This window comes from Lipophrys pholis (genome assembly GCF_963383615.2).
Source record: "Lipophrys pholis genome assembly, chromosome: 7".
Classification (NCBI taxonomy): Eukaryota; Metazoa; Chordata; class Actinopteri; order Blenniiformes; family Blenniidae; genus Lipophrys; species Lipophrys pholis.
The window spans coordinates 1,912,782-1,939,151 of record NC_137638.1 but is presented as its reverse complement, the minus strand read 5'-3'; the positions used below and the strand labels follow the sequence as shown (position 1 = coordinate 1,939,151).

The 26,370-nt window shown below is 44.0% G+C and overlaps 1 protein-coding gene across 1 annotated transcript in view; it reads right to left on the bottom strand.

The window, feature by feature from the left end:
• tacr1a (tachykinin receptor 1a) overlaps positions 1-24,469 on the bottom strand; it is a gene marked incomplete at both ends in the record, with an annotated part of 44,754 nt that extends 20,285 nt beyond the window's left edge. Inside the window, 2 exons of the mRNA XM_080468331.1 lie at positions 5,513-5,707; positions 24,066-24,469. Coding sequence (XP_080324457.1) covers positions 5,513-5,707; positions 24,066-24,469 — 599 coding nt within the window. The remainder of the gene's footprint in view (positions 1-5,512; positions 5,708-24,065) is intronic.
• Between the last annotated feature and the right edge of the window lie 1,901 nt (positions 24,470-26,370).

Below are 26,370 nucleotides of genomic sequence, written 5' to 3'. Positions count from 1 at the left end.
TAATTAATAAGTGTGTATGATGTGTTTTTTTTCTTGGGGGGGGGGGGGGGGGGGGGGGGCAGCGGTTGATTTGCCTCCGCCTGCTCGCAGAGGCAAGGAAGTAACTGTAACGGGACGTGTGAATAAACAACGCAGGCATACTTCATATGAAACCCCAGCAGAGTCTGAATGCAGCTCCTATGATCCAATATTCAAATGGATGAAAATTAAGGAGAAGAAATAAACTTTGAATACAAGGTTTCTGGACCGACCAGACCAGGAGGGGGAGTAGAACAGCTGGAGGATGTGACCCCTTAAAGTCACATTTAAGACCACATGATTACCAACATCACTTTCACATAAACGGACACAACTAAAGTTTTTCCGTTTTCACTTGAAAATGTCGTCGTGTAAACGTGTCATTGTCGAGACAGACTGAAGTCCTCGGAAGGAAAAGCCGTTAATTTGGTTTAGCTGAAACTATGATTCCAGTTTGAGTTAGAGAGATTAGAAGCACAAACATACAGTTAAGCTTGGAGTAAATGTGCCGGGAACAAATGTAAATTAACAACTTATAGAAACTATTGGGGAAAAAAGTTGTGTGGTTCTGATTTCAGTCAAAGTCATGTATTGAATGTTTCAATGGAGCGATTAGGCAATTTGGTTGAATTTAATTTGAACTTGGTTTAAATCTGTTTAAAGTACCATTCTACCATTACATATAAGCCTAATACTCCTACTACATTAAGAAACTGATTACATGGAGAGGAAGAACGTTGAAGTCAATAGCAAAGAGTGTTGGACACTCTACTTCACTCTCACCAATAAATACTACAGAGCGTCGGTTTGCTCGCTCCGTCACGGCAGGTTTAAATTGTGTTCTTTGAAGGATGGATTGATGTGTTTGAAAATATACCTGATATACCTTTAGTTTTCCCTAAACTCAGACTAACTGTCATTTCCAGTAAACCAGCCCTAAAACACATTCATTTTTTTTAAAAGAGACGAATGAAGCTTCTGCTTGTATTTGTTTACAAGTATGTTAATAAAAGAATCATATTAAGTGCTCTCTATTCACTAGCCATTTAAAAGAACTATAATTTTCACCACTAGGGGGCTCTCTGTTGACTAGCTGTTTAAAAGAACTATAATTTTCACCACTAGGGGGCTCTCTGTTCACTAGCTGCTTAAAATAACTATAATTCTCACCACTAGGGGCTCTCTATTCACTAGCTGCTTAAAATAACTATAATTTTCACCACTAGGGGGCTCTCTATTCACTAGCCGTTTAAAAGAACTATAATTTTCACCACTAGGGGGCTCTCTATTCACTAGCCGCTTAAAAGAACTATAATTTTCACCACTAGGGGGCTCTCTGTTCACTAGCTGCTTAAAATAACTATAATTTTCACCACTAGGGGGCTCTCTATTCACTAGCTGCTTAAAAGAACTATAATTTTCACCACTAGGGGCTCTCTATTCACTAGCCGTTTAAAAGAACTATAATTTTCACCACTAGGGGGCTCTCTATTCACTAGCCGTTTAAAAGAACTATAATTTTCACCACTAGGGGGCTCTCTATTCACTAGCCGTTTAAAAGAACTATAATTTTCACCACTAGGGGGCTCTCTGTTCACTAGCTGCTTAAAAGAACTATAATTTTCACCACTAGGGGGCTCTCTGTTCACTAGCTGTTTAAAAGAATTATAATTTTCACCACTAGGGGGCTCTCTGTTCACTAGCTGTTTAAAAGAATTATAATTTTCACCACTAGGGGGCTTTCTCAACCTAAGAATTGTAAGATTGTAATGTGGTTTATAAAGGCACTGTATTTAAATGAAGTTAACATTGACTGAAATCCAATAAAAGTGAAGAGCCCCACCTGAGAAGGAAGGAAGGAATGATGATGGGAATGATGGTTACTACTAAAATGACAAACTCATCCCTCTATATATCCACTCCAGAGAGACAGTGGCCCAGCAGGCAGAGAAGTGAGCTTCTGTTTAGAGGTTTGGGATTTTAATCCCACGGAAAGGTCACTGAACGAGGTCCTTGACCCCCGACTGCCCCCTGAGCTCTGCACACTGGCTGCATGCTGCTCCCCAGGGAGTGGATCCACTGCAGGGAACACGTTTCTCCATACCTTCCTCACATAGGGGACAAATTACCGATTCTATTATTACTCAGCGGCGGGCGGCAGAAGAAACCTACACAGGTTATTAATTCATCACAAAGACTCGGCCATAAAAACCTCCCGTGAGATAGATAGATAGATAGATGGATGGATGGATGGATGGATGGATGGATGGATGGATGGATGGATGGATGGATGGATGGATGGATGGATGGATGGATAGATAGATAGATAGATAGATAGATAGATAGATAGATAGATAGATAGATAGATAGATAGATAGATAGATAGATGGATATCCATATTTATTTACTTGATACTTGTGTTTACATATTTGAAATAAATATCTCAGTCAATATATGCTGGAGGTAATATTTAGTGCAGTCTCTCACTGTAACCGGCGCAGAGGGAGATAATTAAGCACAATAAGCCTTAAAACATCTTCATTATTTTTGTTTATTAACTTTTCCATTATTTAAGGTTTTTCTCAGGTTGATTTATTTATGTTTGGAAAAAAAAAGATTTTTCCGTTAATTGATGATGTAGCTGTGATAAACTGAGCTCTATTAGTTATAATTATTATTATAACTACTGAGGTTTGGATACTTGAAGATGCTTTCTGCAGTAATTTTGATTGTAGTTTCAGTCTCACGGCTGAAAAAGAACATTTGAACCCGATATGTTCCTCAACAAAACCTTTTTGAACTTGGATTTAAAGTGATAGATGCAGAAAAGTGTTATTGATTGGTATTAATTCCTAAAGATTGGAAACAGAACATGATTTAATAAGACATAATGTGATTATGATGCACCAATTGGATCTCGTCTGGCCTATCTGTAGGTCAGGTTTTTTTCCTTTCGGATGACGAAACCGATTGATGAGGACCGAAGCCCCGCCCCGCCGGGAGCTGGACCAATTCCTGATGAGGATCCCAGGATCCTGACACTCAGCGATTCCCAGTGTGAACTGGGCGGCGAGCCTGAGAGAACCATAGGGAGAGAACGTTTCCTGATTCCTCCCGCCTCACGGACTGTGTGGTACGATCCAACCAACACTTTGCACAAACACTGATCACAGTAAGGGCCCCGACGATACAAGAGACTTACTGGGGAGGAGGGTCTGTTTTTGTTATTCATTGTTCTGATGATTTGTTGTTATTCAGTATTAATAATTGTTGTGTGTGTGGTCATTGGAGGCTGCAGCCGTGCAAGGCGCTGTCACTCCAATGGGGGCGGTTTGGGGTTCAATATCTTCAATGGGTTCAATAAGGACACTTCGACATGTAGAGATGGCAGCGATGGGAATTGAACCGGCAACCTTCCGATTGGGAGACAACCGCTCTACCAACCGAGCCATGCCGCTCAATTTAGTTTCTTTTGATCTGGTCCAGTAGACACAACTGATTTATACTTACCTGTACTCAGTTACAATATTTTGATAAGGGTAACAGAGGCACCTCGTGGAGGAGATCGAAGGAGATCAGCGTCTGTTGCCATGGAGACGCTCCCTGCTCAGTGTTTGACACAACGTGAGCTGCTTGTGGAAACCAGCTGGATCATAATGAAAAAAGTTGAATGTGTGCAAACTTATATAACTGCATCGAACTTCTGTAAACAGTGTGAGTCTCAGGACGAGAAGCGAGCGTATGGAGGCAGATTTAAGTTGCTTCGAGTCGTCTCTTCTCACCACACAGGGCTGCACTTGAACATCCTGAAGAAAACACACCCGGGCGCAGGTAGAACATGCCAACTCCACTCAGGAGAATCCCAATGCCCATGACTCAAAGCAGGGACATTCTCCCCTGTGAGGGACCAAGATGTCTCCTTACAAGCAGCTTTGAATGATTTCCCTCTTGGGAGCTTTTACATTTTGTCCTCTGGAGGATGACAAGCCACCGTAATGACAGCGTTTAAACAGATTCCAGTCGCTGCAATAAACACACAGGCACACGCAATACGGTCAGCCAGTGGTGGACCTGGCTGGTTTTCAGCTCCTTAGATCGAAAAACAAAAAGGAGATAAAGCAGAAAATTGGCGATTTAAAATCTAGAGATCTGACCCTTGGTCTAGTTACGGGTCAGACAAACATGGAGTCTGCGCTTCAAGAGAAAAATTCTCTGAAGGTTTGTTTGTTTCCCAGGAATGATCTTCATAAATCTGCTGCAGCTCAACGACCAAATGTCGAAATCAGGTCTGCATGAGGCTGCTGAGGAGGTTGATTGAAATTATTTATAGAATAAATAAACAAACAACTGGTGCTGGGAGGGTTTGGAATCAATAGGACGGATAAACGCGAGGTCATTCCTCCAGAAGTGGATTCTGAAGCCAAAGGCTGCTGATAAATAGCTGAAGTGGCCACACAGGTCGGGTTTCCTCCTCATACATCTCAAATTCTGTTTGTTCTGCTGCGTTTCTAAATGACAGTAAAACCTCACGGTCACGTCAGTTGAGCTTTTCACACTCGTGTTATCTCTCTGAGTGTGGAAGTGCTGAAGAATCAAGTGGGACGATGAACCGGGTCAAAATGTTTTAATTCCTGATTTTATGATGGATTTTGTTCCCAATTGTCTGCTGTGGTGGAGTTTTTCTTTCAGTGTGTGTGTGTTGGTGTCTCCTGCTCTGTAAAGCTTCGTTGGAAATGCTTTCGTCTTTTTGTTTTAAATAAATGGTGCACCGAGGCCCCAGTCACGTCTAATGGTGACCGCCTGCAGGCCAATTCAATGCATTTCCTCTTTTCAGGCGTGAAAGAACAGAAATCCACTCCTAACGTGGCTTCAATTCAGCCGCTACGCTGCAGAAAAAGCTTTTGCACTTCGCGCTCATTTCCACTGGGAGCAAACGGCGGCACTCGCCTCGTCTTCTGTGAATAGGAGTGTAATTAACACGGCTTGCATGGTGGTTTGCATGGTGGAGCTCGGTGCTTGGAAAGGGCTCGCAAGTTTCCATGGGAAGTTTTTAAACATTCATTGGAATCAAATGTTTTATCGCTGCGGAATTGTCCGCATCGTGGTTATAAGTCAAATTTGTAAAATAAATTACCCCATAATATCGTCAAACCTTACTTGACTTTGTGTCGCCAACAGGCGCAAAAGTGAGGCTTCAATGGTCTCGTGCTCTGGGCTCTAACGTTCGTTCCAGGACTGTAGGAATCATCAGTGCATGTGAAGCAGGAACGCAGAGCGCCTGTAGGGGGCGTGGCCTCGATAGTCCAGCGGTGTGTGGTGTGCATGTGACGGAGGAATGGCGGAGGTACTCAACTGCACTTGCATGAAATCTGGTTCTAGTCAGGATTACACTCAGACGTATTTTCCCCCCAAGTTTCCTCTCAAGAGACGAACTTCAGTTCATTCAAATTCCTCTTGATTCCCACTTATTCCCGAGCTTCTGAGACGGACTCACATCTTTTTGAAGTCGCACACGTGGTACTCGGGCCAGTCGATGTAGCACACCACGCGGCCGGGGAGCTGGTCCGTGTTGGAGTAGTAGTACTGCGGGAAGGCCAGGAGCAGCGCCAGCGTCCAGATCACACACACCACCACCTTGGTCTCTGTGGACGACATGCGCTGCTGCAGCGGGTGGATGATGGCCACGTACCTGCAAGAAACAAGACGCCCAGCAAAAAATAAAAATGTGAATCGGGTCAGAGTTCCCTGCAGTGTGAACGAGGCCTAGATGTCCTGCGTCCTCACTGACTCCTTCACCTGCTGCTGTGAGACTATAAATCAGTAATTCCCTGTTTAACGGACATTAAACTTTCCACAAATTGAGGATTTCCCTTTTACACTCTTCAGAACAGCTGACAACTGAACTGAGCTGGCTGATCTTCTGCTCATAGGCAGACTGGAGGGCAGATTTCTCTTCTGCTGCCTCCTCCAGTTTAGCCACCATCATCGTCTCCACGTTGGTCCAGATGGTTTTTCACATCGTCATTCTTTTTTTGCAGTTAATTTTGGAGTTTGTCACACTCAGCCTCCTTAAGCTCCAAGTCCTCGGTGAGGGTCGACACTTCGAATTCAAGGTTGCGGGTTCTGGTCTCACAGTCGTCCATGTGCTCACGGTGCTTGTCTACCTGATTATGGTAGACTTTCAACAGCTCACCGATTTGGTCGAATCTCTCCTTCAACTTCCTCTAAGTTTCTTCACTTTGTGACTGAAGGCCTGAACCTGGTCCTCCTTGTCTCTCAGCTGTTGGTCTTTCTCTTTGTGCGCTCTCCTCAGGAGACCCCAGAGCTTAGCGCAATATATGATGTTTTTCCAGGAAATGACCGATAAAGAGGAATTATCAAAACCCCGCGTTACAACGTATTTACGTGAAGACGTGAAAACTGGAGTTGCGTTTTGGGTGTCCGTCTCCACGACAACGGACCTCGTAAGCCACTGAATAAACAAGTTTTTGAAAACGGCTGTGACACGTCACGGCTTGTGTTTCTCTCAGTACGACGTTCAAGTTTTCCACTTTGACATTTACTTTTTCTAATATTAACTTGATGAATTCAAATTATTTAGAGTGAAACATCTTGTTTATTCACATGAGAGAGGCTGTAAATTCATGTCTACAGCATCTTCAGAAACAACCAGAGGATTCAGGACCCCGCTACGTGTAGCACGGATACCCCCGGTGTTTCGGATTGACTGGTTTCCCTGTTAACTGGTGGCCGGCTTCCTCTGCATCCCCCGTTCACAGCGGATGTTAAAGGTCCGTAGCTGCCCTGGCAAACTTTTTGCGTTCTCCTGAGGAGACCCCAGAGCTTAGCGCATTCCTCAATCCGGTCATTGCTCAGGTCTTGGTAAAAATGTAGATCGTATCAAAAGTAGATCTGGTTCTTGTCTGTGTACTCTCCATTTCGTTCACTAGATCTTTATCTAGATTTTATTGTGCACTGTGTGATTTTAGTCTACTATCCTGCTTTGCTTCTGCTGTAACACTGCAAATTTCTCCGTCTGTGAGATCAGTAAAGGATTATTTTATCTTATCTTATCTTATCTTATCTTATCTTATCTTATCTTAAAATGCTGCGACAGCGTTTCACTCTTGAATCGTACAGCTTACAGTAATGTCTGGTCATGTAACTGAGATGTTACACTGAGGTTAGTTCAGGCGTGTGAGTCAAACAGCCCAGTTTCATCTCGAGAGTGCTGGAACGGTAAAACAGTGCTATAACAATAACCTATAAATGTAAGTTTTTCCTTGTTGTGGCACAGAGTGTACGTGATGAAAGTGTTTATATTTCTACAAAACCAAACAATTACAATGGAAAATTTCTACAATCTCAACATAAAGCCAATTTCAATGAAGCCATTTGGCACAAAATACATTGAAACGCCCCAAAAAAACTGTCGGATTTTGGGTGTTTTCTTTTACAAACTCACCCTGACAGCACGGCTTAACGGTTCATGCTGGTTTACTAGCTTTCATGGAAGCATCACTGACGTCTCAGGCCGGGTCTCAGTGTTGAGTTTTGTCCAAAACTCTTAAATTTGTTCAAATAAGATCAATGTTTTATTGAACATGCTTACAAGTTACTTGGTGGTTTGGCCAGATTGAAGCCGGTTTTGGTCCATGGGCCTTATGTTTGACACCCCTGGGTTAGTTGATTAATCTAAATTCCCCAGAGGTGTAAATATGAGTGTGGATGGATGGATAGTTAGATATTAGATGGATGGATGGATGGATGGATGGATGGATGGATGGATGGATGGATGGATGGATGGATGGATGGATGGATGGATGGATGGATGGATGGATGGATGGATGGATGGATGGATGGATGGATGGATGGATAGTTAGATATTAGATGGATGGATAGTTAGATATTAGATGGATGGATGGATGGATGGATGGATGGATGGATGGATAGTTAGATATTAGATGGATGGATGGATGGATGGATGGATAGTTAGATATTAGATGGATGGATGGATGGATGGATGGATGGATAGTTAGATATTAGATGGATGGATGGATGGATGGATGGATAGTTAGATATTAGATGGATGGATGGATGGATGGATGGATGGATAGTTAGATATTAGATGGATGGATGGATGGATGGATAGTTAGATATTAGATGGATGGTTGGATGGATAGTTAGATATTAGATGGATGGATAGTTAGATATTAGATGGATGGATGGATGGATGGATGGATGGATGGATGGATGGATGGATGGATGGATGGATGGATGGATGGATGGATGGGTGGATGGGTGGATGGATGGATAGTTAGATATTAGATGGATGGATAGTTAGATATTAGATGGATGGATGGATGGATGGATGGATGGATGGATGGATGGATGGATGGATGGATGGATGGATGGATAGTTAGATATTAGATGGATGGATGGATGGATGGATGGATGGATAGTTAGATATTAGATGGATGGATAGTTAGATATTAGATGGATGGATGGATGGATGGATGGATGGATGGATGGATGGATGGATGGATGGATGGATGGATGGATGGACGGATGGATGGATGGATGGATGGATGGATGGATGGATAGTTAGATATTAGATGGATGGATGGATGGATGGATGGATAGTTAGATATTAGATGGATGGATGGATGGATGGATGGATGGATGGATAGTTAGATATTAGATGGATGGATGGATGGATGGATGGATGGATGGATGGATGGATGGATGGATGGATGGATGGATGGATGGACGGATGGATGGATGGATGGATGGATAGTTAGATATTAGATGGATGGATGGATGGATGGATGGATGGATGGATGGATGGATGGATAGTTAGATATTAGATGGACGGATGGATGGATGGATGGATGGATAGTTAGATATTAGATGGATGGATGGATGGATGGATGGATGGATAGTTAGATATTAGATGGATGGATGGATGGATGGATGGATGGATGGATGGACGGATGCTGTATCCTCAAACATCATCAACAACTGATACGAAATCAGAAAGTCACTTATAGAAACAGGACAAACCAGATTACACTTAAATTGCTGCAATACGAGGATTGAAGAAGGAGTGACAGTGGACCAGCTGGAAATCCTCCTGAACGTAATGAATCACATCTGTGTGTGTCTGATGCTTCGACGCAGAGCGAGACTGCGGGAGAGCAGGAAGAGTTCATGCAATCAAAACCCATTTAGTGCAGAACATTTTCTCATGTGAGAGTCGTCAGCTTATCGTGGAGCTCCTGAAGGGGAACTGCAGCTCCGTGGAAACACTGACCCGCGGGGCCGTGAAGATCCTCGCTGCAGCAGAAAGCTTTAGTCCACGTTTTCGCTTCAACGTGTTGAAAACCATTTTGCACTTCCATTGATTTTCGAGTGCTTGCACGTGGACAAGAGCATGAAAGAAGTTTCTCCAGATGAAAAGGTGTCGGCAGTGAAATTAGCCGCTGGGATTGAAATGATTTACCTTCGGCGTTTCAGTATTTGAGCAATCATCCCACATCGTCATAATCATGATTGTAATCAGGACGACGGGGGGCAGGAGGGGCTTGACAAGACCCCCAGAATCATTTAGTGAAAACCTTTACTTTTCTTTTTTTCTTTTTTTTTTTTAAGGTGGCCCAGAAGGGTCAATGCAAATGCAAAAGCCACAACATAACAGCAAAAGTTACGACAAAACAGCACAAGATTCCAGATTCAGAGTATTTATTGTCACGTGTACAGTAAAGAAACGTGTTTCCCCGTACAATGAAATCCTTACTCTGCTGCCCACACTGAACGCCACATCATTTAAAAACTCTGCAAAATAGAAGTGATATATACAATGTACAATTTAAGGTGGAAGTAAAATAATGCTACAGTCTGTACATAAACGTGCGAGGTAGTCAGCAGTAGACGGGACAGATGTGAACTGTACACGATCTGAAGTGCATGTACAGTACACAAGTTGTGCAAATTGTGCGAAGCCAATATTGAGTGAGCAAAAGTCACAACAAAACTGCAAACGTTACAACGCAACTATATAAGTCATACCATACCATACAGAATTGGGATTCTAACCTGTGAACCTACCAGTTTGTTTGTAATTAATCTAATATATATATACATATATATATATATATATAAGTTTGATTGAACTCATGTGGAGAATGAACTTCCTTCCTGCAGAGTTTTTACCATCACTGTTGTGTTTTTTTTGTTTTATTAAACAAAAGGCTTTTCAGTCCACAACCATCCTGAGCCACCGAATGAAAGGCTTAATCTCACTAATCCCACTAAATGGGTGTTTTTTTTTCCCCCTCTGTAATTACATCAGGGGCTGGAGGAGGCCTTTGAAACCCGTCGGTACAAAAGTGTCAGGTCACAGCTTCGGCTTCACTCTGGCAAAGCTTCAAACGCCGCAGGCTGCCAGGGTTTCTTTCTTTGTCTGTTTGTTTTTTCCTGTTGTAGGCGAGTCACAGTCGACCTGTCGGTGTCCGAATCAAACACACACCTGCAGAGGACGGTGGAGCAGCTGGAGCAACAGCAGCACACCGTCAGGTATTAGGATTGAGCTTGATAGGAGCTTTTACAGGACTTGATGTGATTTTTAAGGGATCCTTTTCAGGAGGGAAACTTTCAGGACAATAAGATTATTACCACTCAAAGTACAGGCTGGGCTTTAACCGCAGTTTATCAAACCTTTAATCCCAATCAGCTCGTTACATCTAAATCGACTGGGACTTTTACTGTGGCAGGCTGCTAATCAGTCGTTAGTCGTCGTACTGCACAATGACGACAGTGGATGTTGGAAAGAAGCCAAATATATGATGTTTTTCCAGGAAATGACCGATAAAGAGGAATTATCAAAACCCCGCGTTACAACGTATTTACGTGAAGACGTGAAAACTGGAGTTGCGTTTTGGGTGTCCGTCTCCACGACAACGGACCTCGTAAGCCACTGAATAAACAAGTTTTTTGAAAACGGCTGTGATACATCACGGCTTGTTTTTCTCTCAGTTTTCCACTTTGACATTTACTTTTTCTAATATTAACTTGATGAATTCAAATTATTTAGAGGGAAACATCTTGTTTATTCACATGAGAGAGGCTGTGAATTCATGTCTACAGCATCTTCAGAAACAACCAGAGGATTCAGGACCCCGCTACGTGTAGCACGGATACCCCCGGTGTTTCGGATTGACTGGTTTCCCTGTTAACTGGTGGCCGGCTTCCTCTGCATCCCCCGTTCACAGCGGATGTTAATGGTCCGTAGCTGCCCTGGCAAACGTCGCTTAACCACATTTCCACAAAGGTGTAAAGTATCGTAGCGTTTGTCTTCTTGAGTCGAGTGGGGCTGAGTAAGTACTGGAAAAATGCCAGTTATATATGGCAGAAGTTCCAGTGCGTTTAGAGAATGAAACGCTCCACTCAGCCTCTTGACCTGCTTGTCTTCAGGGAATGTGACGGACCGTAACCTGAGCCGCGCAGGGCCTCAGCGGGGAATTAGCTCAAATGGTAGAGCGCTCGCTTAGCATGTGAGAGGTAGCGGGATCGATGCCCGCATTCTCCAGACACTTTTAGTTTCCACAGCTCCGCTCCCAGGTTCAATGTTCCACACAGCGATGTCGCTACCTGACCTAGCCAGATAGCATCGATATGAGCTAACGCAGGGGTGTCCAACCTCGGTCCTTGAGGGATCCTGTCCTGCATGTTTTAGCTCTCTCCCAGTTCCAACACACCTGATTGCAATGGAGGGCTCGTTATTGGGCTTTAACCCAACCTTGGTGATGACATCATCATTAGATTCAGGTAAGCTGAAGCAGGGGAGAGAACTAAAACATGCAGGACAGGGGCCCTCCAGGACCGGAGTTGGAGACCCCTGAGCTAACGGATAACATGCTAGTGATGCTAACTCTGTTCCACAAACGAATGTTGACAAAGAACTGCGCTCTACCGAGTGAAGCTCCAGTTTGTTTTATGAGATCACACACAGAAAACAATCTGCTCTAAACATCAACAATGGACGAACACGGACATTCTAGTGGACTGACCGCCAAGTTGGATTGTTGTTACGGTGACTGTCAAAATAAAAGTACCAAGTCCCAGGAGAGTACGGACAGGGGGTCGTGACACTCTCGAGGGAACATTGTTCTGATTGTCCAAACTGGTCTTGTAAATAACATTTCTTCTCTAGACTTAGTGGTAAAAATAAAAACATTCATTATATTTGCAGGTGAATTAATTTCAGATGCTGCCTGACTTGATTTCATTAAATCTTCTGCTTCTGCAGTCGCCGCGATCTTCTGGACAGGAATTCGATTCTCACTATAAAATACTGTTTCCAGGGAGATCTTCCATATTTAGTAGAATTATTAGACGGCCATGAGGGCAATTATCCCTGACGTCAAACTCCGCTGGTGTGTGTGTGGTCAGAAATAGGAGCTCAGCCGGGGTCCATGTCTGTGACTCAGGTTCAATCTCCTCTAATGTGCCTCCCATGGCTACCAGCTAAAAACAAAGCTGCAGTGAGAGCTACAGCGGTAGAACGTCAGTTCCACTAAAACATGCAAACATCTATAAACCATACATCATTAGAGGAAAGGTGATGTGATGAACATCGATCATTATATTGTAATGGAACCTTGTCAGGGTGCGCGAGTTTGGAAAAAAAATTTGAAAATGAAGATTTAAAGACATGAAATAGTATTATTACAACTACATGTGTTAAAGCTGTTAATTGTTTTTTTTTTGTCATTAATTAAAGCTGAGTTCACTGCTGCATGTGGAGCGTGACGGCTGAGCCATTCGGTTTCATCCCAAAGAAGAAGGACTGCTGTGCAGATCGTTGAAATCCTCAGTGAGACACGTGGTAGATAAGAACATGCAGAGCATGAGAACTTGGAGCTCAGTTGATCAGAACACAGGCCTGATAACATCCCGGTCAGTGGTCCGATTCCCCGTAAAGGCTTGACCCTTTAAAGAAATGTCCAAAATCAGGATCAGTAGAGTTTATTTCCCTCTGTGCAGAGTTCCTGTGTTGAACACTAACCATGAGAAGAAGTCTTGATAATGAACAGATTCCGCTATATTAGACTTTTTTTCGGTTTTTCCTCCTCATTTCCCCTTTTTTAATTTTTCATTTCCTTTTTTTCTATGTTTTCTTTTTTAATTTTAATTTAGAATTATGTTAATTTCATCATTCTTAAATGGATATTATAGATTAAAAATTGTAATCCTTTTTTCTTTAATTCTTTTCCTTTTCTTTTTCCTTTTTGGTTTTTCCTAATTTTCTTTTTTTTTCTCCTTTCTTTTTCTTTTTCTTCTATTTTCTTTTTTCCAACCTATTACTTGTGCGGAAAAAAAAAAAAATAAAATAAATCAGTCCCGATGCGCTCTGTTTGTGTTGCTGGTTCTGTACAATCTTTCTGTTCCTCTTGATATTTTGTCAGAACACGATTTACATTCCGTCTTACTTTTGTCGTTCTCATTAATATTAAATCACCAAACCGCTCGTCTTCTCTTGCACACCAGCAGGTGGCGTTGCTGACGCATGACGTCACATAGTACCTAAAGTTTTTTTGTTTTTTTTTTAACTTGAGAACTTTACATCCCTACTTTGCAATCAATCATCTGCAGAACTGTCCACATGGCGGTCCATGGCGTAAACGGTTAAATCCCACCCGCCCTGGTAAACGCCACGCACCGCCGCGCCGCTGAGGGACATTTAGTTTTTTTATGGATTTTGCAGGTCGAGCTGCGCTCCCCGCCGCTTTCTGCCCGTTTCACGTCACATCTTAGAAAGCGCCCCCTTTGAGACTTTGCCCTTCCACTATCTATCTGTGGGCAGAATCGGTTCCTTCTGGATGGGAAACCTTCTCCCGAGGTGGCAGGCGACTCGGGCAGCCGGGGCCAGACTTCACGGGCGACATACACGTCCAATTATCCACAAATAGCAGCTGTGGTGCTGCGGCGGCTCGATACAAACACCGTGAGGCCGCTGCCTGAGACGGAAGTGACTAAGAAGGAAGCAGCAAAAAGCCACGGATGAAATTGGCCTTTTCCTAGAGTTTTTTTTTTTATTTATTTCTTATTTCCCTCTTTCTCTTTACGTTTCAAATTGAGCCGGCCGCAGTAATTTGATCCTGAATCGGTTTCCTCTGCGATGTGTGGGCCTCTTGGGTTGGTGGTGGGGTTGTTTTGCAGAAGGTTGCGTGAAATTTCCATCAAGCTTTGCGGGCGGACGGTGTTGACGGTGTTGACGGTGTTGACGGTGTTGACGGCGGTGACTGCGGTGACGGAGCCCGAGGTCTGTGAGCCCGTGTTCGAGACGCAGTTATATGTGTGTCCCATCCAAGGTAATTTGAAGGATCGCCGCCGGTGTTTCCATCATTGTCCACATGCATATATATGAGTCTTCCAGCGACCGCCGCCTCGCCAATAACCGGCAGACGCTCCCGTGTCTCGTACCAAACCAATATCCACACGAGGCAGCAGCGCTTCCACGATTATTCTGTGTCCCACTGCGAGACTGTGAACAGCCTGCAAGACGCATTTTGGTTTAAATCAAGAGAATGGCTCTGTTGGTCGGTTGGAGGCAGCGGCAGCTCGTGATAAATCTCTGAGGTTGGCTCTTCATTATTGTTCCATTTTTAGCCAACGTTAACTTTATTTAAATACAGTGTCTTTATAAACCGCATTACCACAATCTCGCATTTTTAGGTTGAGAGAGCCCCCTAGTGGTGAAAGATATTGTACTTTTAAACAGCTAGTGAACAGAGAGCACTTATTAAGACTCTTTTATTAACATACTTGTAAACAAATACAAGCAGAAGCTTCATTTGTCTGTTTTAGAAAATAAAAGTGTTTTGGGGCTGATTAACTTGAAATGACAGTTAGTCTAAATTTAATGAAAACAAAAGGTATATCAGGGATATTTTCAAACAACACATCAATCCACCTTTCACAGTATTTTTAAAATGCTTTGAATGAAACCTCAAAAAAAAAAAGAATTGCAAACTAAACTGTGTGCTTTTTTAAGCTCGTTGATGAATATGATCATATCTAAACATTTATAAACATTAACAAACCTGGACACGTTTGCAAAGTTCTGAACACATTTCTGTTTGTGTGAATTTAAAAATAACTATGGTGGAGAAAGTTGAACCCTTTTCAGACACACTTTATTAAATTAGAAGAGAAGAGACAGAGGTAATAATCAGAGACTCACAACTTGTTGTCTTCATCTCAACATCTGGTAGAAACACCAGAACAAACCAGAACTGACTTTAAGCCAATCACAGAGCAGGTCGAGTGACGGACCATTTAAATGTCTCGAACATCAAATGACACTGATTGGTTTAATTATATGTCAGTCACTCTCGTGTTAATCAGTGATTAGTGAGACCGCTACTAAGCCCCGCCTCCTTGGCGGCTTTCACGCTGCTCAAGCTGCGCCCTGGCGCCCTCTATTGGTCAGCCTCCACTGGTTGTAGGTTCAATTGGTTGTGAGGTGAAGGAAGGGAAGAAAAAAAAAACCATCGAAGTAAAATCAGACCAACAAGAGAACCTCTTTCCTCTCCTCCTGTGGCCTCCACTGCCACCACCCCTGCTCCTCCCTAGTCTTGGCCCCGCCTCCAGACTCTGACAGCGCTATCAGTACAGAGCGCTGGTAAAACATTTAAAAAAAAAAAGTTTCATGCCCTCAGAACAGCACTGGATTCCTGAGAAACAAAATATCAGCTGGTTCGGTTTATTGATGACTAAATAATCAATGTTGAGGAGGAAGTTGCTGCTTCCAAACACAATTCCCAAAGTGTCCTTGAGCAAAACACTGAACCTCAACCTGCTGGATGGACCGAGCGCCAAACATCTGGCAGCCACGTCCATCGCAGTATCTGTACCAATACCCGATACTGGTACCATCATCTGTGTATCCTCAGTGATCAGGGTACCAATTTTGCCCAAAAATTAACCTCAAGGGGGAATTTAATGCAACTTTCAATCTTCCTTAAAGAAAACCAGCGAGATTTTGTTTTCAACGCTCCTCCTGTAGCAGCGGCGAAGTGGAGTGGACCGCAAATCATGGTGGAGTGAAGCAGCCACAGATTAGAACTGAGAGAAAGGTTCTGAACGCCACACTGGCACTCTGTACGGCCAGACGCCACTGCAGTTCCCGGCTGAACCGTCCTGAATATCTCCAGAATATCAAGCTCCAAAGCAACGATGGCAAACTCCCCAGAGAAACAGTCCAGCAGGAGGCGTTGTAATGAAACAGAAACCGTGGCTGTGTGGAGACTCGGAGGAGTCCCAGAGACTTTTATTTTCTGTTTGACTGTAACAAGGCATGAGGATTGTACAGGAGCATTTCATTTGGTATTGTATGTGTATTCGTCAGCTTTATGATATTTTAATTGTATCGAATACTTTTTTTGAGTAACTTGGTTTGTGTTTTGTTTCTCGATACGCCGACTCGTGATAAATATATCCAGGATCTCTCTCTCTCTTAACTCGCCCAGACATTCTAGATTAGATCCTGATCGGCATTAACACGAAGCAGGTTATCCACTCGGTCGTTCAACCCAGAGTTTTCCCTTCAGGGTCGGTGCGTTCACATGAAAGGGGCGGAGCTTGCAGGGTCTGACCAATCACAGAGGGAGACACCCTGCAGAGCAGCCGACTTTACCATAGAGGAGCAGTTAATCTCTGAGATTATGAAGAATTCAAACACATCCAGCAGCTCAAAGCAACACTGCTGCTGCAGCCGAAGCCAGAACCTTCCTGACTTGTTACTGTGTGACCATATTACACCATATTTACCATATTTATTAATTTAACAAGATAAACAGATGGCTTGGCCCTCTGTTTTACTTTATTACAGCAGAAACGTTTCAGACAGAGCTCTTCCTTCAGTTTATATTTTACATCCAGTTGTTTTGAGGCTGAGTTTCCTCCGCGCGAGGGCGTTTTGTGTTGGAATATTAATTCATCACCGTGACGAGGAGGCGCGCGCTCCGTAAATTTGTGTTTCTGCAGTTCTGTCAGGTGTGATTTATAACCTTGACATTACAAATGAAACGCTGGAGCGGCTGAACAGACTCGGAACAATTCAAGAACAAGAAGGAAAACGTCCTTCAAAGGCTCAGTGAGCAGGATTTATTTTGTTTTGTCAAAAGGATCGCTCTAAAAAAACCCGTTCTCCTCCGCGCTCCGCTCCTCGCTGATCCCTGCACACCAATGAGAACCTTCTAAGAATCGGCGGGTCATTTTCCAAGAGACCTGATTGGTCAGGAGACGGCGCTTTACACTCACTGTGATGTCACCCGGAGCGTAAACGAGGTCCGGAGCAGGTTACACATGCAGAATAGGTTGCAGGCGTCATTTATCCCAGGAAGAAGTGAACGAGCGTCGCACTACAAACCCCTGATGTTCAGCAGATGTTTCTCTGCAACTCGGTGTTTGTAAACTACTCGTTTACAAAGTTCGGTCCCCTTCACGCAACGAACGTAGTATTTTGGGCGTCTGTGTACATGACAGAGGTGCTCGGAGCCACTGGAAAAGCAACTTTTCAAAAATGCAGCGACTCCGTGGAAACGAGGGAAAGAGGCAAGTTTGAGAAACGCTCGGCCTCGGTCTTTACAGAGTCGGTGGAAATGCTGCGGCCGCACACCTCAGCCTCAAACTTTGTCAAACGAAAACGCAAAAAAACGATTTAGCGTTTAATCTCGAAACATTGTCGTGTTCATTTCTGTTTCCCGGAGGGACCCGGAGTTCATTCCGACGTGCCTCCGGCTCCTCCTGTGTGACGGAGCGAGCAAACAAACATTCATTTTTCACATTCAATAAGACATCAAACCTGCTTGATGCCTTAAAGTCCCAAAACATATAAATAAATACAAGCATGTGCTTTCTCAAACAAGACGCGCTAATGAATGATAACGTCACCTCATTCATCATGACGGCAGCCACCAGTCGGCCAACGGTCCTCAATTAGACGCATGCAGGCTTGCGCCAATTTTCTCTAATCTGACTGGATTAGTTTGTGTTTTTTTTTCCTTCAGTGACAGGAAATGACAAGTGTTGACAGGAGAGTTGTGTATTCACTCAGCTGTGACATCACTCCCGGGCAAGAATTAGCTCAATGTGCGACACTGACGGATGAGGATTTATAGAGCTGAGCTGTGCTTTGAATTAGCAGGTTTCTGCTCCCAAAGTGCAGCCATCTTATCAGAATAGAGTAGAATAGAACAGTTTTTATTGTCATTCTAACTAGACATTTAAAAGTGTCCTCTGATCTATTCATCCACTAAAAGCACCATAAGATCTACTGTACATCAGAAATAAAAACGAGACTAAAACAAAAGGAGGCAAACATCAGCAGACGTCCGTCTCTCACAGCCAATCAGGCATCATGTCATTGCATTGATCCCTCACAACAGGCCATGATGTGTTTTCCTGTGTTGGCTGTGGTGATATCTGTTGGGTAGAAACTGTTCTTAAATCATGTTATCAGGTAGTGTTTGTAATGCTTTTTGGCCGCATATGTTGTACGTCAGATTTCCAAAATTGGCTCTAATAATGGCAGTTTTCCTGCATGAGGCGCATGATGTGGATGTGTTGTAACCATGGTAACAAGCTGACATATCAACATCTAACATTCAGCGTGAAAGCAGGTAAAATAGTTTGTCCCTCTGCTCGCTTCAAACCTCGTGCATTAGTGTTGTTAACGCCGAGCATCCCGAACGCCCGACCAGAAGTCTGTTACCTGCAGCGCTACAGACACACGCGACGCTTTAGCTCCTCGTATATGTGGAACAGCTTTCATCCTATTATCATCTCTTTTGAAAAATGTATTTGCATACCTGCCGTATTTTCAAAAAGACTGTCCTGGTAACATTAACAATATTAAAAATTCTAAAATCGCTATTACTGAACAAGACCAAGAACCCCCCCCACCCCGCCCCCTTAAATCCCTAAATTCATTCACATATTCTCACTTGCTTCTGTTTTGCACTGTTATTCTTTTTTTCTTGTTTGCATTATTCTAAAGTTCTGCCTCAATCCCACCAAAACAAATTCCTCGTATTGTGAACTCTGATTCAGAAAAAAAAGGCTAAAAGTGCTATATACTGTGTAAATAAATAGATAAATAAATGAATGAATAAATAAATAAATAAATGAATGAATGAATGAATGAATGAATGAATGAATGAATAAATAAATAAATAAATAAATAAATAAATAAATAAATAAATAAATAAATAAATTAATTAATTAATTAATTAAAAAATTAAAAAAAATAAAAAAAAAATGAATGAATGAATGAATGAATGAATGAATAAGTCAGATTTGCAAAAAAAAAAAAAAAGCAAACATGATTAGAAAACAATGGTCAAAGGTCAAAATGGCTAAAACAACCAAACTAGTTCAATTGGTTAAAGAGGTCGTATTATATAAAATTGGGGGGGGGGGGGGTAAACAAAAGAAGAGTGAACTTCTGCGTCTTATTTATTCATGGAAAACCAAAGAAAATTGTTTTCTCGCTGCTTGTAAGGAAAAAGCTGGACATAAACAGACTGAGACCGTGTGGTGGCAGAATCGTTTGAGTCGGTTTTCAAGCTTCAGTTTTGCAAATGAGACGTGACGTGAATCCGTCCACGTTTTCCCCTTCGTCGTCCTTCTTGTCAGTTTTATCACGTGATGGTTCTCAGAGGGACAGGGCTCAGTTCTCTGTCACACTCATTACTCTCTGTCGTCCCGACAGTCGTTTCTATTCTATTAAAGTGGGATTAGTTGATTTTTAGCAAACAACACAGTCGCGCCTTCTGAACTGGCGGCGTGTCAACAAACAGCTTAAACCTGCTCCGATCAGATGAAGTACCGCCGTCCTGATGTTCCTCCTCGGCTCCAGCGTGACAGATGTTCATGTCCATATACGTCTCACTCTTCCTGTACAACGCTCCGGACGCACTCCTTCCAGAAGGGCCATTGTTTGTGATTCCAACCTGTCGCCTCCGAGCGGAGCAGGAATCGATTAGTTCAAGCGACGCTTACAGAGAACATAAGGGAACGAGATCATCAGCAATTCAAACACGGTCGCCACGGCGGCTAACGGGAGACCGGATCCAAATGGGGAGGAGAAATGGATTTCATGTGTGAAGCGATAATGACTTGCATTGACGCCTTCCACATTGTGCTGAGCACAGCCAAGCCAACCGGCGCCCGTCACTCTGCGCCGCTCGCCGCTTCTTCTGAGCAGAAGAAGCATCGTTTCCAGATCGAGACGCCGCCGGTGGAGTCGATGCGTCGTGTTTACGGTCGATCGTGTTCACAAACACAAACAACTCAACAACAACCAACGTCCGTTTGTCTAAGTGTTGATGAACCACACAACGACTCCGACGCCGCGACGCCAGCTGAGATGGAAACCCATCGGGAGTGAGTCAGTGAGGGAGTCAGTGAGCGAGTGAGCGAGTGAGGGAGTGAGGGAGTGAGGGAGTCAGTGAGCGAGTGAGGGAGTGAGCGAGTGAGGGAGTCAGTGAGCGAGTGAGGGAGTCAGTGAGCGAGTGAGTGAGTGAGGGAGTCAGTGAGGGAGTGAGGGAGTCAGTGAGCGAGTGAGGGAGTCAGTGAGCGAGTGAGGGAGTCAGTGAGCGAGTGAGTGAGTGAGGGAGTCAGTGAGGGAGTGAGGGAGTCAGTGAGGGAGTGAGGGAGTCAGTGAGGGAGTGAGTGAGTGAGTGAGTGAGCGAGTGAGGAAGTGAGGGAGTCAGTGAGCGAGTGAGGGAGTGAGCGAGTCAGTGAGGGAGTCAGTGAGGGAGTGAGGGAGTCAGTGAGCGAGTGAGGGAGTCAGTGAGGGAGTGAGTGAGTGAGTGAGGGAGGGAGGGAGGGAGTGAGCGAGGGACAGAGTAGTGAGCGAGTGAGCGGAGCCCCATTTGCACGACATTTCGAGTGAAAACGCACCGTTTTTGCATTTTGGTCTCAGAAAAGTTACTTTTCCACGAAGACGGAGTCGGAGCGTTTTCAAAAAGTTGTGTTTTCAGTGTAATTAGTAATCAGTAATTACTGCACATTCATCACATCTTCATGCCACTTAGCATTAATTAGAGTCGCCATACGAGTCGCCGTCAAATGTCAGTGCTGTTGCATTTGGACGTGATAGTTTCAGACCCTTTGTCCTCGTTCACACCGCAGGGAACTGAGACCCAATGCTGATGTTTCCCCTCCAGAACCAGACTGCTTCGTCATCAACGTCTGACTGACGTCACTGATAAGTGCCAGAGGAAGCGGCTCCGCCAGAATAAAAGCTGTGCTCTCTTTTTTGTTGGCTTGTATTTAACAACCACTAGAAAATGGATCTACAGGCTGACCTGTGTTGCCAGATATGGAGGGTATCCCCCAATTGTGGAGCCAAATTCTCTTTACCTTTTAACTTTGTTTATTTACTGCATTTGTGTGTTTCCGTTGTGTTCTATAGTACACATATACGTAATAGTGTTACTGTTTTAACATGATTCCTACACAGGCTGAGCTCTGGGCTGGTGAGTCACATCTGGCAACCCTGGTGCTGACCGGCGTGGCGTCCAGATTTACCTCTGCGCTCTGGAGCCTGAAACCGCCGGTTCCGATCAGGTTCACACGACAGTCTGATGGAGGTGGCGTTTAAAATGTAACGTGAACAATCGGGCAAAACAAATGGAGTGGAGCATGAAGACCTGTGAACGGAGCCTCCGAGGACGACTGTGTCCTGAGCAACCGGTCCGTTTGAGACTTTTGTGTTTCCTCTTTCCTAAAACTCCTGTTGGGATCCTGTTTCCTCGTCAGACATCAGCAGCTCTTCACCACGCAGGTCAAGCCTGTTTACCAATCCGCTGTTTGACTCCGTCTCCGTGGAAACGGAGGGAATTCACAACTTTCCTTGAGACGCTGCTGCTGCGCATGCAGTGACCAATTGTCTGTCTTCCGGCGCTGTTCTGAGCCCGCGTGCAGCTGAGGTGAGCAGTGACATTTCCCTTCCTTCAGTCCGGCACGCCAAGAAAACGATCGTAGCAAAGAGGAAAAGTAAAAGAAACAGCCTCAGACAGGTTCGGCACGGCGCCACGACCCCGATGAGACTTCATGTCACATTTCAACCCGGGATGGAAGTTATTTGTTCCCTCCTTCCTCAACAGTCAATCTTTCTGAAATGGCTTTTTTATGCTTTACATGAACGATATCATCAGATTGATTTATTTATCTATGGAAAGAATGATGACTTTATTGTGTTTGGAGGTCAAGGTTCACTGCAGCGTCGTCTGAATGGCAAGTTTCTTTAAATACCAACGCAGAGTGGGTGCGTGCGTGTGCGTGTGCGTGTGCGCGTGTCTGGCGTGTTTTGTACTCGATGGTTCTCAGACTGAAGCTTAATGTTGTCAAAGGTCGAGCTGATGTTTCCCCCGCTGAAAGACAGAACTACTGGCTGCTTCGACGACGACGATGGAGGCATGATGAGCTTTAACCAGGTAACAGAGAGTTTCATGGGTGAAAAACACGCAGATTATCAACGCACATTCACACGGTTGAAATAACCCAATGCAAGCACACAAGACAGATAATAAACAAATACAGGGAATAATTAAGTGTGATGAGCAGCCATCTGATTGACCTTTAGCTAAGCCCCGCCCCCAAACCAAACAAATCTGGTTATAAGTCAAATAAGATTCCTACACACGTACAAATCCTCATGGAAAAGAACGGATAAAATCTCCTGAAGGTGTTTTCTACTTAAGTAGTACATGACAATCAAGCACAAGTACGTTTTCTTCCATCAGCGTCTTCCACCATGAAGGCATTGAACCATCAACCACTGAGCTTTCTTCCGACGCGGGAAATATCAGGACTTCTCCGAAGAGAGGAAAGAGAGATCCATACGGAGGCGAGAGCACTCTGAGTCATCAAATGATGACAGATTAGGGTAAAAGTTTCCTTTAAATGAGGGGAAGAGGAGCACTCACACTCAATCATCTTTAATGATGGAAGCTCAGTAACGCTCATCATCAACATGCAAGGCAGCAGCGTTTAACTACCCGAGGTTCCAACATCAGTCACTTTATAATTTGTGCCTCACTTGTCACGAATCATTCACATCCTTCATTTGAAGGATTTGGTAGGATAATTGTATTTTTCTCGGATGTTTTCAGGCACAGTGTCTGTTTGGTGTTTGTCGGCACAGTGTGGGATTCTGCAACCTGCAAAGCAGTTTCACTGTTTTACACCAAATAAAATGTTTCTGGAGCCACAAAACATGTGGATGATCTCAAATGAAGAAGAAACATCTTGGGTTGTATTAATGAACCTTCACAGGTCACGTTTAGATGTATTTTACTACATTTTTGGCAGGTTTTTTTTTTTGTATTTTAGCTGTTTATAGCTGCTCTGTGTTTCCTAGTGATTCCAGCAGTTTTAGATTTAACAGCAATTTAAATACTAATTTTTGCTTAATTTTCCAAGTTTTCTATTTTTCCCTTTTTCTTTATTGTTTTCACTCTTTTCCTTTTGTTTCTTTTTGCTTATTTCTTTTGTTCCTTTTTTATTATTCTACCTTTTTTGTACTTTTATTTTTTTCCATTTTTTTTCTATTTTCCCCTTATTTTTTTTCCATTTTTGTCTTTTTCAATTTTTGTTAATTGTGTCCCTTTTTTAATTTTATTTATTTTCCCTATTCTTTTTTTCCATCCCTCCTTCCTTCCTTCCTTTCTTCTATTTATTTTTTTTTTCCTTTTTTCTATTTGCGTCTTATTTTCTTCATCGATTCCCCTTTTCTGTCTTTTCTCCAAAGTTTTTCTTTTTTAGCTGTTTTACCTTATTTTTCTCTTTTGGGCCATTTTTGAACATCTGTGTAGAATGCAATTAATATAAAAATGAAAACAAAATGTTTATTTCCATGAGATACTCTGAAAGCTTCATGAAGCCTCTAATAGAGGAGCCACTTGGCTGCGGATCCTGCAGGATGCAGACCCCCTCCCACCCCCGCACCTCCATGGGTGAGTCCAGGGTCTTACCTGTCCAGGGCGATGGCGGTCATGGAGTAGATGCTGGCGAACACAGCCGCGATGGGGAAGAAGTTATGGAAGCGGCAGTAGACCAGACCGAAGTACCACTCGTTGTGCACCGCGTAGGTGAAGTTGATGACGGTGTTGAAGGCGGACATGGAGGCTTCTGCAAACGCCAGGTTCAGCAAGAAATAGTTGGTGACGGTCCTCATGCGCTTGTGCGCCATGATAATCCAGATGACCGTCACGTTTCCCACCACCGACACGATGACGATGCTGCTGTACGCGATGGCCCAGAGGACGATCCTCCACACCGGCTGCACGAACTGGTTCCAGTACTCGGTCCCGTTGTTGGTGTCGTTGTAGCTGCTCGTCCAGGTTGGCGCATCGGTGGTGTTGAATAAAGGATCCATTTGTTGTTTTCTTTCAGAGTCACTCAACCATTGAACATGAGCCTAATTAATTAGATGATGAAGTTCGGGACCCGGGTGCCAAATGGAAACGCGACAGACGGGAAGGTTCTGGAGATCTTCGCAGCCTCGTCTCGTTCATTTGAAAACACGCAGGTCGTCCGCAGAGTGCCCACGTGAAAACCGTCTTGGAAATGATCAGAGGGGTTGACGGCATGGATTTGAAATGTAAAATACATCGATCTTTTACCCTTTGTAGCCGTGCGTAAAAATGGAAACGCGCCCCTTACGCGCGCACCTGCAGCGCCGGTCTCTGCGTCCTGCTCCTTGTAGTGGCCGCACACGTGTGAGAGCTCCGTTCAGTCTTCCTCTCTCTCTCTCTCTCTCTCTCTCACCCCCCCCCCCCCCCCCCCCCCCCCTCTCTCTCTCTCCCCGAAAGAAGCAAGACGTTGCGCGCTTCCCTGGAACGCGCAGACTGTCATTATAATTATGGATGAGCGCAGGTAACTTTTTTAATTGCGTCCGATTCAGACCTCACGGTCACTCCGTCAGGGTTAACATGCCTAAATACCCCTGAGCGGATTTAATTTGCTCATAATTCGGACACATGAGATTAGGCAAATGAATGATCCAATGCGTCATAATAAATAACCAGTGTGCCATTTGTAGGGAGGGATAGACCCGAATCAGTCTTACTCTGATCAATACATCAGTAACAGAATACATATAACGCGTCAAATCATTAATATCCAAAACATAAGCAAATCAGAGTTTTCTCTTTGACTTTAAACTCATTGCATTTCGGTTTAATTTCGACGGAGTCTTCACAACCGAGTGCACCCGTTTATTATGCAATATATGGTAATAAAGACTGGCTCCTACAGCGCAGTTACATTTACATTTCCTAAACGCTGTTTCCCCTTCTCCTGGTGTGTCTGGAACATTTCGATTTTGATTCTGTGATACTCTGTAGTCTTCACGAAGATTTATTTTAGGCTTTAAGTAATTATTGTCTGAACAATTTTCCAAACTGGGATTAACCAAGTACATCTCCCTTTATAAAGATATGTTGAACAGAGAGTCAACAAAACCTGCTGATCTGAACAGAAATACAAATATTATTAGAACACTTGAATCCTCAGACTTATTTGGGGTTTGATCACTGGAGCGTGTGTGTGCGCGCGCGCGCACATTAATCTCTCTTGTTAGAATCTGACAGCATATTTATATGAATGGATCAGATCTGTCCTCCAACATTCCTTCTGTTCTGTGTGTTTCTATGTTCTGTTCAATGTTCCACACTGACAGCCTCCGTCCTGCTCTGCATACTGCCCCCTCTTGTGGTGTCCGTCTCCATACTGCCCCCTCTTGTGGTGTCCGTCTCCATACTGCCCCCTCTTGTGGTGTCCGTCTCCATACTGCCCCCTCTTGTGGTGTCCGTCTCCATACTGCCCCCTCTTGTGGTGTCGCTGGGTGGCTTCCTGGTGATTAGTAGCTTCACACACGCACACACACACACACACACACACACACACACACACACACACACACACACACACACACACACACACACACACACACACTCAGCTGCAGAGGGCTGCTCCACAGTTACAACCCTCTCCGGTCCAATGGAATATAACCAGCTCTCTGTGATAACCGGACTCCGGAGACAGAAAAGCATAGTTGATAAAAAGCTCAACTGATCGTCCCATATTGCCGATGTTTTCCACTCAGAATGCAGCGTTTATCGACATGGAGACGGATGTGCCCATTATCTGCTGCTTGTATTTGTGTATAGAGAGGGAGAGAGAGAGAGGGGGGGGGGGGGGGGGGGGGGGGGGTGAGAGAGAGAGAGAGCAGGGAATCCTGGATATGTTCCTCAGGAGACTCCGTGTTGCTCTGCA